Below are 18,107 nucleotides of genomic sequence, written 5' to 3'. Positions count from 1 at the left end.
AATCCCCATCCGTTTTTTAATTTAAAATAAAATAACTAAAAAGAACAGAAAATGTAAGTACATACTGCCATGGTACATCTCCTGCAAACATCCAAGCTCTTTCTCTGTCCTGGTAAAATAATATAAAGTGCGTACCATTTTCGTCACAACTCTGATCTGCTGCATATAAAATTAAGAAGATAATTTCTTATAATAGGAGTGAACTTACATTTTGCAAACATTTGGATCAACCTGTTAGACAAGAGGGGTTGCTCTGATGGTAAGCAACCTCCACTTCCAACTAAGAGGTTGTGAGTTCGAGTCACCCCAAGAGCAAGGTGGAGAGTTCTTGGAGGGAAGGATGCCGAGGGTCTATTGGAAACAGCCTCTCTACCTCATGGTAGGGGTAAGGTCTGCGTATATACTACCCTCCCCAGACCCCACTAGTGAGATTATACTGGGTTTATGTTGTTGTTGTAAGGTGATAAAATTTCAAATATAGTCAAAAATTAGGTGCTCACAGGACTTATGAGAGATGATTGGTCGACTTCTCACTCTCTGTTGCGGAATGAATTCAATTGAGAGTGAGAATTAGGGATGTAGCCATTTAGGATTTCAATAGTACTTTATATACATAGGAGCAAAAGTATAAAAAAAATTTAACGGGTTAACGGTTTATTTGATAAGAAAATTGAGTAATTCGTTCTCAAATCATTAAGCTCTTAATTATAAAATCTCAATCTGTTCACCAACCATTACCCCGATAACCCGATACTAATTAGTCAATAAGCTATCGGTTCAGTTCGGTTAACGATTACGGTTCGATTTTGAACCGCCCTACTTTTTATACAGGGTGCCATTGCTAATATATTAATATTTTCTAAATATATATATATGCATTCATAAAAAAATTTGCCGAACTGTTCGGGTGTCGGTGACCCCTCACTTGATAACATAGGTCCGCCTCTGAAAGAAAGCATTGGTCCGGCTCAACGCGCAAGAGAAGTTGAGCTCCAGAGACAAATATTATGACCAACCTAAAGGCCATTGCTCTAAAGTTTGTAAAAAAAACGGTAGGATAAAGTTTTCCATCTTCGGATTATGAAAGCAAAAAATAGGGAATATGTGCAAAACCTTTTAAAACAGAAACAAAACATAAATAATGCCCTTAAAAAAAGTATATTTGGCAACTTCAGCTAATAATTAATACAAACTGTATTAATCATATTTATTGAACTTAATATTATTAATACAAAAAATAAATTTAAATACTAACAGAACTCGCCCACAAAGTCTTGGGCTTGTTAAAGTTCCGGATCCAGTAAACTCGACTGAAGGACTTTCCGTTTTTCGCACCGCAGTTCTCTTTAGTTTGTGGCTAAGCAATTTCTAACCGTATCAGACGGTAGATTCTTCGTCCTTTATGTTTTATCTCTTTTTCTTATCTTTTGTGTGTCTGACCTGATAGAGGATGTCAGAACTCTAGAGCAATTTGTTGTACGAGGATTTTTTATTCATTTGATTAGTTCATTTACTGAATTTATGACTTATTTCCTGAATTCATTTCAACCACTCTGTATAATTTTGATTTGGAAACTGAATTTGAGCATTTTTTTTAATTCCCTCTGTTTCGAAAATGAAAAGTTCAAAGTACTAAGTTTTTTTTTCTTTTCTCCAGAAGAAGGATGAGGGTTAAACCATATATAGTCTTGCATTGGGCATCCTTAATTGTTGCAATACAAAATTTACATATTCAGAAACTTAATAAGAAAATACTTCTATATAAATCACAATGTTTTAGTATTAAAATTATTGTAAAATGTATGGAAAAATATGATCTTGCTGCGAACCGAGTGATCATCCAATTGGATAGTTAGTTTGATCTACTTTAGTTCAGCAGGCAAAGTACTAATAATGGAATTTTGCAGATGCCTTGAACTTGAACTTTAGTGCCTAAACCTCAGAAGTAAGGAGATGGAAAATTGGATGGTCTAGGGCCCTTGATTTTTCAATACATATGCTTCTTTAGCTAGGAGTAACTTCAAGCTCTTTCTTGTTTTGTAGCTTTGCTATTGGTTTTATTCTGATTTTAATCATCTCAAGGACCTATCTTGTTTGCGCTTTTACAAGTTCAGTTGTTTTAAAGTTACCATATAAAAAAAACAGTTGTTTTGGTGTTATTTGCTTCCTCTCTCTGTCTTCTTTCTTTTCCTTTTCCGTTTTTCTCGAAACAAAGTTCTCTATTATATTCTCCACTTCTCATATCATATGTGAAATATTATACCATTTTCCCTAGAAAAGAAAAATTTAGGAACTGCTTCATCAATTAATAAAACTTTCCACTATGTTCCATTCCTTTCAATTCCTAGGTTTCAAATGATGAAATCATTTTCAACATCCAAAAAAGGGATTTCAATTGCCAAGAGTTTCATACCCTTAAATACAAGATTCATGACTTGGAATCCTCTTTGTATATCCAGATTCCGTCGTCCAAATGTTACCCTAATGAACTTCTTCAATCAATAACTCCCGATGCATATTAGAGTATTAGACTACTCCAAGTTGGTTCCAGGTGCCAAACTAGAGTGCTTTAACTCTGTCCAGCTTATATTATCTAAGCCCTGACTCAAGATGTTTCTTTTTTCATAATGCTGCATTCCCCTTATTAACTGATTTTGTAATTGAGGGGAAAATAAATAGAAATGGTTTTCGCGTATTTCGTTTATTAATACTCATCCTTTACTATTTGCTACTAGTATTGGAGTTTACTGACCTAGTCGCTCCCTATAGTTTCTCATGCTAAGTATCTAATAACTTTCTGAATGTTCTTGCAATAATTATAGCTATCTTGAAAATAGTATTCATTCTTTACTATCTGGCACTGGCATTGAGTTTGCTGACCTGTTTGGTCCCTTGAAGAACAATTTGACAGTCTCGCTCTCTCTCACACCTGAGTGTTTGGATTTCATTTATTATTATGTTTGTTGCTCTCGCTTGCTTCTCCTTTTCGAGCATTGTTTCTGCAAAATAGTTTTGTATTTGTGGGTTTTGGTCTTCTTTTTTCGTTTTCAATTGTTTTATTTCAGTGCTCCCTACTCTTTCTTTCGTATCTAAGTGAACTTTCACTTTTTGCTATTGGAGCTAATTAGGAAATATGAAGAGCGATCCAAACATCCAATGGATCAGCTTTGATTTGCTGCATAGAAGCTACATAATGCTCTCTCATTCGTCCAATTTAGACACTTTTTTGGTGTTGGGGAGTGGTGGCAGTTTCCAGAATGATTCTGATCTATAGTCCCTACAGTGTCTCGTTTCCTTCAAAATTGTGCTAGTATTTACATGATCTTCTGGGACTTCTAAGGCTGCATATCTTGGTTTTACTCATTGATCTGATTGCTAAACTGGACCTTACTATAAAGCAAAAGTTATGAACTTTGATCATTGGGTAAAATGATAATTAAATTTTTAGTTTTCTCCTTTACTGATTGAAAAAGATGGTAATTAATTATTATTTTTAGCTTTGCTGTGCGGCCGTTGTATTGGTCAAATGTCTCTGTCCCCGTGAAAGAAAAAACTAAAATAGAAAGGATTCCTGGTGTAATTTTTGAAAGCATGATGACAGCTAGAATTCTAATGATTTGATTAACAGCAGCAACAACTAATACTACAATGTCACAATTCCAAACTTGTTGGGGTCGGCCATATGAATCCTCAATATCTCTTCAGCTTTATTTGGGCCCTGTTTCATCCCAATAATAATTTGTCTTTAAAGATACATTAGGGGTTCTCTAACGCTTGAGGTATTTTTAGTCATAAAATTATAAAATTTGATACAGGACAAAACATTCAGATGCTATCATAAGAAGCATATTCATGAACAATTGTTTATATATTCTCCAGAAACTTCTTAGTGGGTCATTTAGTTGATACCAGCCTTAACGCTAAGCATAGCTGGAATCATGGAATCAACTTTAATTGCTTTCTTATTGTTCTATATACCTGGTGTACTACGAGAAATATCTCTTTCATAGTTCTAAGTCTTTTCCCTGTTATACATGGTTTTTCTATTTTCTTACTGTTTGAATTTGTTTTCCTTCCTCCCCTGTAGTTCATGACGAGAAATTCACATTCTAATACGTGTTTTCCTTGCTCCAGTTTTAGCTGATGGGCTTTGGGAATAGAGGAATAGTTGGTGACAAATGGTCAGGGAGGCTTTTATGGGTCTGTGCAATTGGGAGTGCAATTGGTATGGCTATCAATCTTCTTTGAGTGTTTCTTGAGATTTTTTTAGTCAAGGGATTTGTATTTTAAGCCTGTAATAGACTGGCAGAAATTCAAATAATTAACAAATTACCTGGCAACAGCCTCTCTACATTCACTGAAGGGGTAAGGTCTGCATACTATCTACCCTCCCCAGACCCCACTTGTGGGACTATACTGGTTTGTTGTTGTCGTCGTCAAAACTTAATAATGTCATACGTCAGAAATCTCCACATATTAATTGATGATCCACAACGAAAGCTCTTTATTAAGCTAGAAAGTACCTACTTGACTGCTAAGTGCTTATTTATTCATCCTAAAACTGTTGCATGTGATGTTCGTCAACTGATGGTATCTGTTAAAATATGGAAGGTGTTTACTCTATTGGGAAAAGAGCTTATAGAAACATCCTATCGGGTAAAAGAATGTTCTACCAGTCAAGACATAGAGAAGTTCTTCCTAGATAACTGAAATATTGTTCTTCAATGCTCTATGTTATAATTTGTTTTAAAATTTTCAAACATTTGGAATAACTAATTTTCGACTTTCTTTGTGCTAATTAGAATTGGTTAACTAAAAAGTAATGATAAAATCTGAACCAAAACCCCGCTGGCCGAATGGATCAGCTTTTATTCACTAAAACCATTAAAGTTCAATCATATCTTTCATTTTTTTCATGATAGCGGTGGATTGTATCTTTAATTTTATTCTCTAGATTTTATTTACATGCCAATTTTCAGATTCTTTTAATTTTGTATAGGTCTTGAGGGGTGCTATGGGACATTATGGGGTATGGACGCTGAGATAATCTACCTCCTTTTTCCATCCCTCTAATAGTCTAGTCTCAGTATACACACCGATTGTCGTTGACTAATGAAAAATTATGAATAATAATGATACACTAAGATTTTGATATATATTTACGTTTACTGCAACTTATCATTTCTGAGTTCTTAAATTATTCTTAGCTCTTCTGTTTGAATATTTGATGCTGTTCTTTATTGATATCTTACTTGTTTAGGCTTCTATATGGTTGCTGTGGAAAGACAAATGCAGAATAGAGAAAAGATGATGGCTGAAGCACTGGCGGATGCAGGATCAAGTATAGATGCCAGCGACAGAAGTTGAATATGGACTTGTGATAATGCTAGTACCTTGTCATTAGGTTTCTTACTTCCTTTTTGTTCATGGGGCTTTTCTTATCTTTTGCCAGTCTGGATCATGCTTTAGAAACTATTTCTGTTGTAATAAATACTCACGATCCTCAAAAAGAAAAACCCATTGGTGGACAAGAATTCTAGTTGGGAAATGTGGGACTCTGGTACTTTAAGCATTTGCGCAGCATAAGTTTGGAACTAGGAATGCAAAAGAAAAGAAACTGCTCGTCCTAAATTAAATTGGTGGCTGCTACCATCAGAGCAGCAAAGAGGGGAACATCGGTAATACAATGAATTCTGGTTTGCGCAGCATAAAGGAGAAACCGTACTTATATTGAACTTTGTTTTGCAGTTAGGTGTCTGTTTTCAGGTATATTACTGGAAGATACCAACGTATCAGGGTGGAAAAGAATATTCTATTTCTTTAATAAGTTCCTTGACATTTTCTACTAGCTTCTTGATTTAAAAAAAAAATATAATAAACTGTGCAGTCTGGACTAGCTTGGTTTCTTGATCCTTTTTTTTTAAAATTCCTTTCTGACGGTGATCTGAGTTAGAGGCTGAGGAATCTCGTTTGTCAAATTGTATGTCTTGTGCTTGTTGATCATGAAAGAAAAAAGATCTAAAAAAGAACAAATATATATGCAAGGTTGACGACTAGCGGCAATAATGGTGACATATAGCTTACACTATATTGTATCCATGCAAGGTTGATGACTCCCGTAATGCTAGAGCAATGTCAAGGGTGTTTCTTTCAAGATGAATTTTCGCATGCATTTAGCAAGCTATAAGTACAGATGAGTCCAGTGGGATTTCATGCAAAAGAAGCATTTCCAATTCACTACTTTATTTATCGCCACAATGGCTTCTCAAAGATGTATTCCCTTAATTTTATGGCTCTTCATTAGTTTAAGCCTTGGCTCTGCTCATAGAGTCCTCCTGGAACCCACAAAAGCCGAGAAACCAGAAAACACCCAAAACCCCAATGGAGTGACAAAACCGTCTAGCGGTGGTGGAGGCTTTGGTTGGGGTTGGGGAAGCGATGGCAATAACAACGGAGGAGGCGGTGGTGGAGGAGGAGGCGGAGGCGGAGGTGGAGGAGGTGGTGGTGGAGGTGGCGGCAGCTATGGTAGCTCTTGTGGAAGTGGAAATTGTAACCAACCAGGAATTCCAGGGTATATTCCCCCTGGAATTGGTGTTCCTTGTGGAGGAGGCGGAGGTGGTGGAGGAGGCGGCGGCTACGGTGGCTCTTGTGGAAGTGGAAATTGTAACCAACCAGGAACTCCGGGGTGGATTCACACCCCTGGAATTGGTGTTCCTGGTGGAGTATGCAATTGCCCAACTCCACCAATCCAATATCCTTGCCCTTATGGATGTCAGCCACCAGGTTTTGGCTGTATTGTTGGGAATGCAAAGCAGACTGACAAGGAAAAGCAAGATGGTGGTGATCAAGAAAATGGAAACAGGGAGGAACAAGTGTCACCCAATTTTGAGAAACATGACTAATTTGGAGCAGTTAAGCTGACACCTGCATAGGCCAAGGCTTTAGCCTTTACTAATAATGGCACCTTCGTTAATAAAGATGCTTGTCTCTAAGCATCCTTAATAATACAGTATGTACTGGTTCTTCTACTTTGTAGTCTCTATGAATGTTATGACTATTGGAAATCATACAGGATTGACAAATACATCGATTGTGAAATACAAGCTTGCAAGTCCAATTGAACCATAGTATCTCGAGTTTGTGACTTGTTTAACTTCTATTTTATATAGAGACAGTATAAAAAGAGTTTTACTATGTCAGATCGTCAAAGTAGTATGTAATCATCCAAAAAAAATGAAATTCGTAACCATAAAAATAAGGTAAATTACCTACTGCAACAAGTTAAAATACACGGATAATGTAAAAATTCTTTAAACTAATGGTATATAAGTTGAACCGTTAACTATTTAAGGGAAAAAATAAGCAATGCAAGCTTTAAGGTGCTCCATCTTACCTAGCCATCTCATACGTCTAACTGATTGTACAAGGGAAACTAGATAGAGAAACAGCGGTTATATAAAGCGTTTGAGAGAAAATATTTTTGTAACTATAAAAACTATTCTTTACTATCTGCAGATTTTCTTTGATACACATTCACATGTAAGCATTTTCCAAGTATATTGTTATATGCCAAGTTAAACAGCCTGCAAAAGTATTAACACCAACTCCATGTCATGTTCAACTTTGCTGTGGCGGTTAATCTTTACCCAAATCTCCTCTAGCAGGCATTGAAGATGATCTTGCTAATACTTCATGTGGAAATCTTGGGGAAGCTGCGGAAGAAATAGAGGCACAGGGCCGAAGGAGAGGAGTACCAACACGACTTGAAGTTTCGTTAATTGTTACTGAATGATGATCATCCGTGACAATTGATGGCGGCTGTAGCTCAATTTCAGTATCTGCACCATGGACTGTTCGAGGGCTATCAACCAACTGGTTATCGTATTCCTCGAGTGAAATCACTGTGCTTGTATCAGTGCGCACAGTTGAATCATCTGGGTACATGCGCATCCTCCTTTTCCTTCTTGCTGCCTTTCCCCATCCATGGATCGTTTCTCTTATTCGCTGTGGAATCAATGCAGCCTTATAGTTTGTACCCATCTGCAAAGGAGACAGTATAGCATGCTCAAAGCTTTGCTCTTGGCTAGTGAAAATATGAACAACTACAAGCTCATTTATTAGTCCATGAAAATTATTCGGAAGTTCAATGAGGATGTGCAACGTGCAGAGTTATTAGCAAGGTGAATTGCATTAGATCATATGCTAAATGGCCAGAAATTAGCAATGCAGACAAGTATTATAAAACAGAATTTACTTTTCAAGCACCCTCCATTGGTAGAAGACTAACATGATGAACTACATGTAGACATCACAATATTTAGTGAAGATAGAAAAGAATTTACTTTTTTATAAAGAAAAGAAGAATTGTTTATAAAGAATTTACTTCACAGGTCACAGCATAAGAGCAGTACATCTACAATTTGGAATGTCTGATGTATACATGACCTAGAGACTTGTTCAGAATACAAGTAACTAGAAACACAAGAATTAAACTCATCATCCTTGTGTTATGAATATTTTTTTACTTTTGACTTCAGTGCCATTCAACTTCCTAAACAAGACCACAAATAATGGACTTGTTCCTTTCTTCAGCCATGAATTACCCATATAAAGATACAGGAAAAAATGAACTTCAGGCGCAGCTTAATAACTCAGACTGTTGGCCGTCACAATCATTATGTTGGTTTATCTTCAAGTTCTTTTGGAAGCAAAATGAGCTAAGGATCAGACTTAAATCATGGATGTAATTAGGAAAGTGAACCAGGTTGTGCAGTAGTTTATAAAGCTTAATGTTTACAATTGTTCACTTCTACCACCTTTTAGGATGATCAAGAAGATTTTATGAGGACGATTACCTTGATCTCATAACATCCATCGCCACTTTGAAGTACCACATTTTAGACAGAAAATAACCTTTCATGATTTAACATATACCTAAAGAGAATAGAAAAAAGTAAAGCCCCTTCCCTTTCCCCTGTGCCATCACCCCCCTTTTTTCCTCACCTACTCCAGTCTCTGCTGTCTCCCAATCTATAGTGTTCGTTTGTCATGTGGAAGAAGAAAAAAGAACTAGAATCGAAAATTAAAATTTTAAAAAAAAGGAAGAGAGGAAGAAAGACGAGGGAAGAACAAGTCCACTCCAGAGCAGTTTTGTCTTCTAACCAAGTTTAATTATTCTGGAAGGGATTTAACCATGTAGTCCATAAACCTTAAGAAGGTTATGAGAATATTGTAGAAGGTCAGAGAGGTAATATTATGCAAAATGGAAAGTTAAAGAGAATATCATACTTAATTCTGACTTCTTAATTTAGGTTATATCCGTCATGACATATACCTGTGTAACCAGAGCATAGAGTGGCAAGGTGCTATAACTGCAAAGGAATTGTCCAGCAAACCTGGGTGACAACAGCACAAGCTCAAACAATTGTGCTAAACAGATATACATTGGTAACAATGTAAAACCTTAAATAAGAGATAAAAATACAGTTTGTAATTACACATACCCCATAATTAGTCGTAGATACACAAGTGTGTGATTCTTTATGAAGCATGAGTTATACCCAAATTGCCACTGGAATAAAAATGTAACATTGTCGAAACTCAGACATTCAGAATATTAGTGTCTACTACACATAGAAACAACATATGCATGTGGTAGAACATATTATTCAAGCTCACAGGATACAGAATATTTTGTGAAAAATCAGCTTATAGGATCCCAAAACACTGAGGGTGCACTGAGAGAGAAATTATCAATGACAGAAAACACAAGGTGTCTATTGGTTCCTGGTGACAAGAGTCAAATGAAATTTGGAAATACTGCATTACTAACTTGAAGCAAGGATATTTACAGTTTTTCAGAAGAACACTCAGACAAGATTTTGATAATCCAAGGGTTATATACACAGAAGAAAAAGAATATTTTTGACTTACAAAAATAAAAAAAATTGCGTTTTTTTGTTGAGCAAATGACAACAAAAATGGAAAAAGAACGGGTGTTCACCCCAGTGTTCCAGTACTGTGCGCACGCTTCTATTAGTAAAACTATAGGAGATTGTATTAGCGAGATCCACAGGTGAAGGGAAAAAAGCCCTCAATGTTAAGAAATTATTTCAGGGAGAAAACGTCGTTTCATTCAACTCTAAGAAAGGATTTGAGTTAAAAAGAAACAAGTATTAGTATTTGCAGAAAATTTGACAATGTCAAATGCTAAAGATCAAGAATGTTAATACAGTTAAAAGGAAAATGCTTTGACCAGGTATTAAATGAAAGTTCTAAGTTATAGAAAAATTAAGCTACAAGAAAGGGAACAGTGAATACCCAGAACCAAAAAAATGAAGCTAGCTCAAATGCATTCTGCAAAAATAAGCATGCAAAAACAAGTTAGAATATATAGTCATTAAACTATGTTAGTAGATAGTCAAAACAATTAACAATTGAAGTATGAAAATAAAACAAACCTGAAAAAGGACAAAATGAATCAAGGACAAAAGTAATTCTGGTTTCTTGAACCAGAAAAGTTCATCTCGTGGTTTTAACTTTGCCCTTGAGAATGAGCCAGTAAATCCGGCACTCTCCAATGCCAAGGTTGCGATTACATGCTGCAGTTTTGTACCCACGAGTAGGACAAGCTGCACAGAAGCACAAGTGAACGACTATCTCTATCATATTACCACGTCCATAAGTTAATATACAAATAATTCAGAATGTAAGGGAAGAGATAAATATCTTACTATCCCAAGGAGGAGATTTTAATGTTTGGGCTACAGTACTGCAAATTATTTTCACCCTCTAGCTAAAGCAAGCATATGTTCTATCACATATATGTATGTTAACTCAACTATAGTCCTCTTCTATCCCAGTTAATCTTTCAATATCTCTCATTGGGGGAAATAAAACATTACGTGGCTGAAGGGCTTAATCCAAGTGTATCTCCTGAAAAAGAAACCGTGCAACCGATATGCTTGTAACCCACTATAAGTCCTAAATTAAGAAAGGCGACTACTCCAGAAGGAATAAGAGAAAAAGGAAATAGGCATTGTTTTACTTTTATATACACAAACATATTCATGCATATATTAAGAATCGCACAATAGAATTTCAGTGGAAGCACTTACAATGATAGGAATTAACGCTATCCAGAAATACAGATTTGATCCTGCATGTTGAAGTTCAATTGGTCATTCATTTACAACAATTGTTGGGAAGCAGAAAATGCAAGCTTATCTAATGACCAAAAACCAAGGAATGGAGGACGCAGTACCTTTCACGTTGAACAGCATAAAACCCACCACAAATCCCCAGAGAGGGCCACTACAAATATACATCAAAAAAGTTATGACAGAAAGTTTAAATCAAGAAACTAATGATGGAAAGAAAGAAAGATTGTTGTATTATATGAGATCCACTTTTTCATCAAATCTTAGAACTAATCAAAATCAACTTCTCTCCACATTTGGGACCACTTCTCTTTAAACAACTTTTTAACTCTCTGCCTAGTCAAGAAGAGGTATGAAAAATGTGAAAGGAGTACTTTATATGCTTACCTTACACCAACTATTCTTTGAAATTCTTCTTCCATTGAGCGAATCATATAGCTGTGAAAATCATAGTTTGATGTAAGGTTGTGATTCTGCCATGAATAAGAGGAGAAAGGTCGTAACTAGTAATCTATAACAGAAATCTCTATCTTATCAAGAGACACTCTTGTGATGGAAAAGAAAATCAGTGATACAAACATGAAGATAACTCAGAAAAGATCCCTAAAATAGAGCCCGTAATGAACCGGACTTGTTATATAGCATTCTAATCTTTTGGATAAACGAGCACAGGGTAAGTTTCATGTCTAGCTATGAAAGGAAGTGTTCCATTCTTGATAGTGTGCATCAATTGTATTATTATTACCATTATATATATATATATAAAATTTATGTTCAGTGTGTGTGTGTGTGTGTGCGTGTTCACTACTACTCATAATTTATTTTGGCATGATGACGATAAAAGTTGAGCCTAACGAAAGAAATGAGGATTCATATTGTTGTTGTTGTTGTTGTTTATCATCTATTTGAAATTTCCTGCTCATTACACTGTGCTATGACTGCTTCTTCTAATCATCAGACTGAGTCCTTTTTTGACCTGGTAATTTCCTCAAACCTAGACTAAGAAATTCCACATCCTAACTACTTTTTGAATTTTAAGTTACTTTGCAAGACTGCCTTCAAAAGCATTAGAATATTTTACTTCATCTTTTGCAAGTGATTAGTTCTTTTTTTCCTGGTTATTAAAGGGAAGTGGTTCTTGCTTGAAAATGTTTCAAGTTCTCTCTCCTCTTCCCTCTTGCATGCAGACAAATGCACGCATTCAACATCATGTCTCACTAACTTTTTTCACTACATGGTTTTACAAGTTGTCTTGGATCCATACCGTGATAAAACCCTTGCGTAGAGTAAGGTAATCGGCACGAACAACTGAGCGGCCAAACTGCCGAAAGAAACAGGTCTGCAAAATTTGATAGAAATATACAAGGGTTATATGTCAATCTTAAAAAGAAAAAGAAAAAGAAAGAGAGTAAGTCAATACAAGTAACTTTAGATACATTGCAACAAATATTGGTGGACATTATTGGATGTATATTGTGTTGCTAGATTGGTATTGTCATCATTGCGCCTCTTGTTAACCATTGATTGCAACTGAAATATTATTGATTGAGAGCAGAAAGTAAAATGAAGAATGAAATGTCTCAAAAAGCATTTATCAGTTAGATACACAAATGTGTTTTAAAAGAAAATTTATTTAAGTAAACATAGTAGTGCTTGTCAAGAGAAGTACCCATAGAGAGGGAAATCACAGCCAAAAAAACTTTATTCATGAAAATGCTAATAAATAGACAATTTGAAGATTGAAAATCACAATTTAAAGGGAAAATGATAATACAAACTCACAGCCAAAAAACCTTTAATCAAGAAAATGCTAATAAATAGACAATTAGAAGATTGGAAATCACAATTTAAAGGGAAAATGATAATACAAGCCCTCAAGTCCATAGTATCATGCAAGCCCTTATATGTTTTTACAGTAATCTAAGCACTCAAACTCCTCTTTCGCACTTAACGAGCTCCTTTGGTTAGATTTGTACATGCCCTCTTTCGGACTTAACTTTCAATTTAATACCTTAACTAGAAAACCTAATATCCAAAAATAAAATGTAAAAAAATTGTAGTAAAAAAGATAATAACAAAATCCTCAAAACGAAATACTATAGTTTTGAAAAGTTTAAGGCTTGTATTTGTACCTATTTTAAAAAAAAAATCAATTAACTAAAATCCGTTGTTATTTTGTTTCACGAGAGAAATGATATAGATATTGAATAATTAAATCCATCGTTAATCAAATTTGTTGAATTGTGTGAAATGCCTCGTCTAGAAAACTTAAGTTGTTGGAGAGGAATACACCTACTTATTTACTTTAGGTCGGCAACGTGGCCCCTTTTTCTTTATTTACATTTTAAAGTCTGCAACTTTTTCCCCTTTTTCTTGAGCCAAGCACGTGGGATACTTTGAAAATAAGTGGTGGTTACTGGTTAGATTCAAATCCAGAGTAGTATACCACATAATTGTGTGAACCACCTCATCCAAAAGCTTAACTATTAAAGAGGAAATGCTTTTATTTATTTATTTTGGAGAATGAAATTATGTGAGGGCTAGTATGAAATATGTAAGAAGAGAACTAACCACCCAAACAAGGAAATGATTCCTGGCAAGAGGACTTGATGTGTGAACTCTGACAAAAGTCGACTGCCTTCGGAATGTCTTGGCTCTAGAAATTTCTGCAGTGGAAAAAAATTCAGTTTATTTTACTAGCTTTTTTCAGTTTTATCAAAGATAGAGAGCATGATGGATTTCTCCCCATTAAGCCATTCAAAGGGGCACAAATTGAGGTTTTAAGACATATTTCTAGAAGAATAAATCGCTGATCTCTTCAATGAATACCAAGCAGGTACTGAAGTATAAATACAGATAAACAGAAGCACAGAAGCAAAGTGAAGGAGAAAAATATGAGATAATAATCAATTCTCTATGGCTCTATCCGATCTTACTTGATCTGCAAGTCCAAGCAGTGTCCAATTTAGACACATACCTTGTCCTGTGAAGAACTCTCAAGAATAGAGCATGTTACCACATCTACTATTAACTGGAAGGCACTGATCTTGGACACTAGCAGTAGGTAGATTAACCCAAAACTCAGTATGATTTTCCAACTTTAATAACACTGGTTCTCTGCTTTGGTCTAATCAAATCTGTAATGGCCTTTCTCCAGCTTGCTTCAATTCTTATGACGATATGAAGATGTATCTTTAAACTTGGATCTAGTCCTACTGAATACAAGGGTTTATAAAAAAGACAGTGAGAGAACCAGTTCACCTTTCTACAGTTACATGAAAGATGAACCCTTGATACTCTTCTTTAGTTGATCTTAAATTAGAATAAGGAGAACTTCACCAAGTCGAGGGAAAGCCATCAGCTTTCTTTAACTTTCGGGTTGTTTCCAAATACTCACTTTAGACATCAGCTTATGCATGTACATTCTCAAGAGTGAGTAGAGTCTCTGAAGATTCCCCGAAAAAAGTGATCCAAAAATGGATTTGACCTAAAGTTTCAGGGTATGTCCGACCAAAGATTTTACCTACCCAATAGTGAAATCATGCAAATAAAGCAAAAACGGCTCCCATAGAAAGTACATAATGGAAATGTACAACCACATAATAAGTATCATGTAGAGCAACGTCTAGCCCTGAATTAGCCAGAACTATTCCAGTTATCAGAATCCAAATTATACTTACAGTACAAAGGGTCATACATTAAACTGCTAATTTGCCTTGCTCCATCTCCATCATAACACATGCATGGTTCTTGACACAGCTGACTTTCTTTCTAGTACAAAGGCCTTATAATTCCTTTTAGATAAACTATACAAAGGCTTTTGCTTTCTAGTTCTGAACACATTTAAAATTGCATCTCTTGTTAAAATAAGAATTTAAAATCAGCAGATTTTCCTTACCCCAAAAAATAAGCAGCTTTTATCCACGATGATTACAAGGAAACCACAAATGGTAGAAGCTAGAGAACAAGATTACATTTTGACAAATCATATGCAAGTATAGCTTACCGGTTAGCACATCATGTCTGTCCATTTGAGCTTGATCTTCCCATTTCCTCCAACTGTGGATCTGGCCAAATTTTCAGTTATCAGTCAGCTAGCAATGAAGAACATGTGAAGAGGAAACACAGAAGAAAACAAGAAGAGAGCAGTGATAATAATGAGGATAAAGATCAAAAAGAGGTATTTCACAGATAAATGGCTACTTCTGCAAGGAAGTGGCTAGTAGCTAACACAATTAGGAAGTGATAAAGAAATGAAACTCTGGATTATAGCCAATATGGCATGACATTCACCAATTTCAATATAGACAATCGGATGTTCACCTAATGTAAAATCAAAGACGAGCTTGGCTGCAGAGTGAATGAAACTGCTAGAGATGATATGCTTAAATGTCGAAATAAGAGCAGCAAATCTTGTATGAGGACAATGTTCAAACAGATATTGTTACATATTTGTAGACCAGTGCAACTTTTGAATGGACATATTTCCTCATAACCAATATTAGCAAAAGGACCCAGACTTAAGACATAGAATAAGTACATTATATCTCAGTATTGATAATGCACATTCTTATTTCAAATTCTCTCCTGCATTTTATTACATATATTCCAACATAACTTAATGTGAGTATTATGCTTTAATACAGCAAATCAAAAGCTGTATTAGTAATGCAGGGATTACTTTTTCTTATACGACCAACCAAGCGCTACATTAGTTATGCAGGGATTATTTTTCCTAATCCCTCTAACAAAATATTTTATTATTTTATGCAGAGTATATCTTTCCTAACCGTTTAACCAAGCAATCCCTAAGAATATCAGGAACTCAAGCAGAAATCTTCGGTCCACAAGGTACTAAGTGAAGGGGAAATAAGTGAGGATGTATTGTATTACCATCATATATGATTGTAGTTTTTTTTTATATGACTGTAGACTTTGCAAGCCAGATCAATACATCACAAATTACTTTTACGTCCAATCAAACTAGCCACTCGGAAAAGCATGGACAATTAGATTAACATATACAAAAAAAAAAAAAAACTGGACTTTAAAGATTTCATCAACACAATGTGCATTTGTTTAGCAAGGTTCAAGTAAAATAGATAATACTACCTTAACAATCGCCAGCAGCATTGTCAAGCAGCTGTAAGATATATGAGTAATGGCCATGACGAAGATGAAGCGGTGCAGCTGCTCTAGGCCTTCATATGATACAAATGGTTCATGATTCTGACAAGATGTTAGACTCAGATTATTGACACTACTACTTCAGAAACAATTTTAGAAAACTTAAGAGTTATTTCCTTTTTGTAAGATAATCAGTTGTAGGTACATATTTCTGAGGATGCCAGTTGCAGATCCATATTATGGAAACAGAAATAGAATCGAACAAGATATTGAAATAATGGTCTAATATGCCACATGGAAAATCAAATTTACCTCTCCGCAGGTGTTTTGATTGAAGGTATTTAATACTCTCCTCTGAAGAGTAAAAGCCATCAAAAGTTTACGCTCCTTCAAATCTTTATTCTCCATTTCTTCATCAACTTCAGACTTTGTACATGGAGCAAATACATTATTGTAAAACTTTGACGGTATGCAAGTACTAGATATGATGCTGGAAGTTGCCGTGAGTAGGAGAGAAATGAATCCAAGAAGCATCAACTCTGTATGCCAAACATTGAAAACGGTTATGACACGAAAAACAATGCTTTGGGGGATGGAATGAGAGGACTCCAAATTTCAAAGAGACTTTTCCAAATTTTTTCAACACAGAGTACCTTCTTTCATTTTCTCGACAGCTGCAAACAATGGCTTTCTATTGGTTTTCTGCAACCACTGACATGAGAAAGTAATAAAAGTTAAGTAGTTAGTTTTTAAAGACATAATCATCCGTGCTACAAGAAACATAATCAACCAAATACAACAAAATTGTTTCAACAAATATTATGATCTTGAAAAGAAAGAAGTTGCGCATTTGTTCCCTATATTTCTCTTTCCACCTGGAATTTAAAATGGGGCTTGTTAAATATGAGCAACTATCCAAGACCAGAAAATCTAGGATAAGTTCCTCAATGTTTAAGCAGTTTCAGCAATCAAAAGCAAATTTGTATATGACCAAGAACTACTGATGAATACTTAGACCCTTCCTACTGGTCACAGAGAGAACCTCTTATTCTTATAACATCCCCCCAACCTCTTCAATAAGCCTGAGAATAGCACTAACCCAAAAATCAAACAAAAAATTAGTCCTAGAGCAATGTTCCAATAAAACTAACAAAACTACTAAAGTGAAGAAGGGTAGAAATCAAAGGAGCAATTGTGCTTACATTAGATAAGCGGTGGATGGATCGCTCGACAAGGAGTGAAACAGCAACAAATATAGTCAATACAGAAGCAACAGACCATGTTGGTGTCAAGGCCAATGACCGAAGTTCTTTGTTACCTTCTTCCATTCCCAGTGAAAAAAAATTTCAAATTGATCTATCCCACAATTGAATCAAACTCTACCACCAATTACATAAAAATTACAACTTTCTTGCAATCCACATGATTGGGAAGTACTCCTGACATAAAAATCAAAACTTTCTTGCATTGTCCTCTACTTAAACCTTTTCACATTACCTACTAAGTAGAGGAGAAACTCTGAACTTTTTCCAATAGAGACTGAAACTTTCAAAAAAGATGTGTTCAATTTGCAAAAATTATGAAGTCCAGCAAGAAAAAGGGTGTTGTTGATTTGTGCCAGTAACCTAACAGATGTGCCAAATGCAACACTATAATAGATTTGATTTGATGTCTAGAGCTAAGACCCACTTAATAATAATGAGGTAATAAAATGATTCCTGAAACTAATGAGAACATACACATAAACAGCTACTCTTTCACTGAGAACAGAAAGGTCCAGTCTTTATGGGTTTTCTGAACTTAAAATAGCAAATGTTGACT

The 18,107-nt window shown here is 35.3% G+C and overlaps 1 protein-coding gene and 1 non-coding gene across 2 annotated transcripts; one reads left to right on the top strand and one right to left on the bottom strand.

Moving 5' to 3' along the window:
• The first annotated feature begins 1,246 nt into the window (after nucleotides 1-1,246).
• Nucleotides 1,247-5,548, top strand: LOC107822542 (uncharacterized). Its single transcript, XR_012701550.1, has 3 exons — nucleotides 1,247-1,384; nucleotides 4,135-4,225; nucleotides 5,261-5,548. It is a non-coding gene; the product is annotated as an uncharacterized LOC107822542 (transcript).
• Nucleotides 5,549-7,295: 1,747 nt separating this feature from the next.
• LOC107822541 (MLO-like protein 11) lies at nucleotides 7,296-18,107 on the bottom strand. Its single transcript, XM_016649097.2, has 15 exons — nucleotides 17,489-18,107; nucleotides 16,940-16,997; nucleotides 16,599-16,825; nucleotides 16,272-16,388; nucleotides 15,166-15,226; nucleotides 13,731-13,825; nucleotides 12,424-12,498; nucleotides 11,547-11,632; nucleotides 11,264-11,313; nucleotides 11,118-11,158; nucleotides 10,461-10,631; nucleotides 10,321-10,356; nucleotides 9,504-9,571; nucleotides 9,335-9,395; nucleotides 7,296-8,040 (listed from the first exon to the last, which is right to left on the bottom strand). The coding sequence occupies exons 1-15, from the start codon at nucleotides 17,612-17,614 to the stop codon at nucleotides 7,636-7,638; spliced, it is 1,677 nt and encodes a 558-aa protein (XP_016504583.1). The 5' UTR covers nucleotides 17,615-18,107; the 3' UTR covers nucleotides 7,296-7,635.

This window comes from Nicotiana tabacum, chromosome 2 (assembly GCF_000715075.1).
Source record: "Nicotiana tabacum cultivar K326 chromosome 2, ASM71507v2, whole genome shotgun sequence".
In the NCBI taxonomy this organism is placed as follows: Eukaryota; Viridiplantae; Streptophyta; class Magnoliopsida; order Solanales; family Solanaceae; genus Nicotiana; species Nicotiana tabacum.
Note: the sequence above shows the minus strand (reverse complement) of the source record. Positions and strands in the feature narration are given on the sequence as shown.

Excerpts from the sequence above, each read along its gene's own strand:
- LOC107822541 (XM_016649097.2), bottom strand. The coding sequence starts at position 17,614 with ATGGAAGAAGGTAACAAAGAACTTCGGTCATTGGCCTTGACACCAACA. Across the intron at positions 16,998-17,488 it reads CCATCCACCGCTTATCTAAT|TGGTTGCAGAAAACCAATAG; the intron begins GTAAGCACAATT and ends TTCTCATGTCAG. Across the intron at positions 10,632-11,117 it reads TAGCGTTAATTCCTATCATT|CTTGTCCTACTCGTGGGTAC; the intron begins GTAAGTGCTTCC and ends GCTTCTGTGCAG.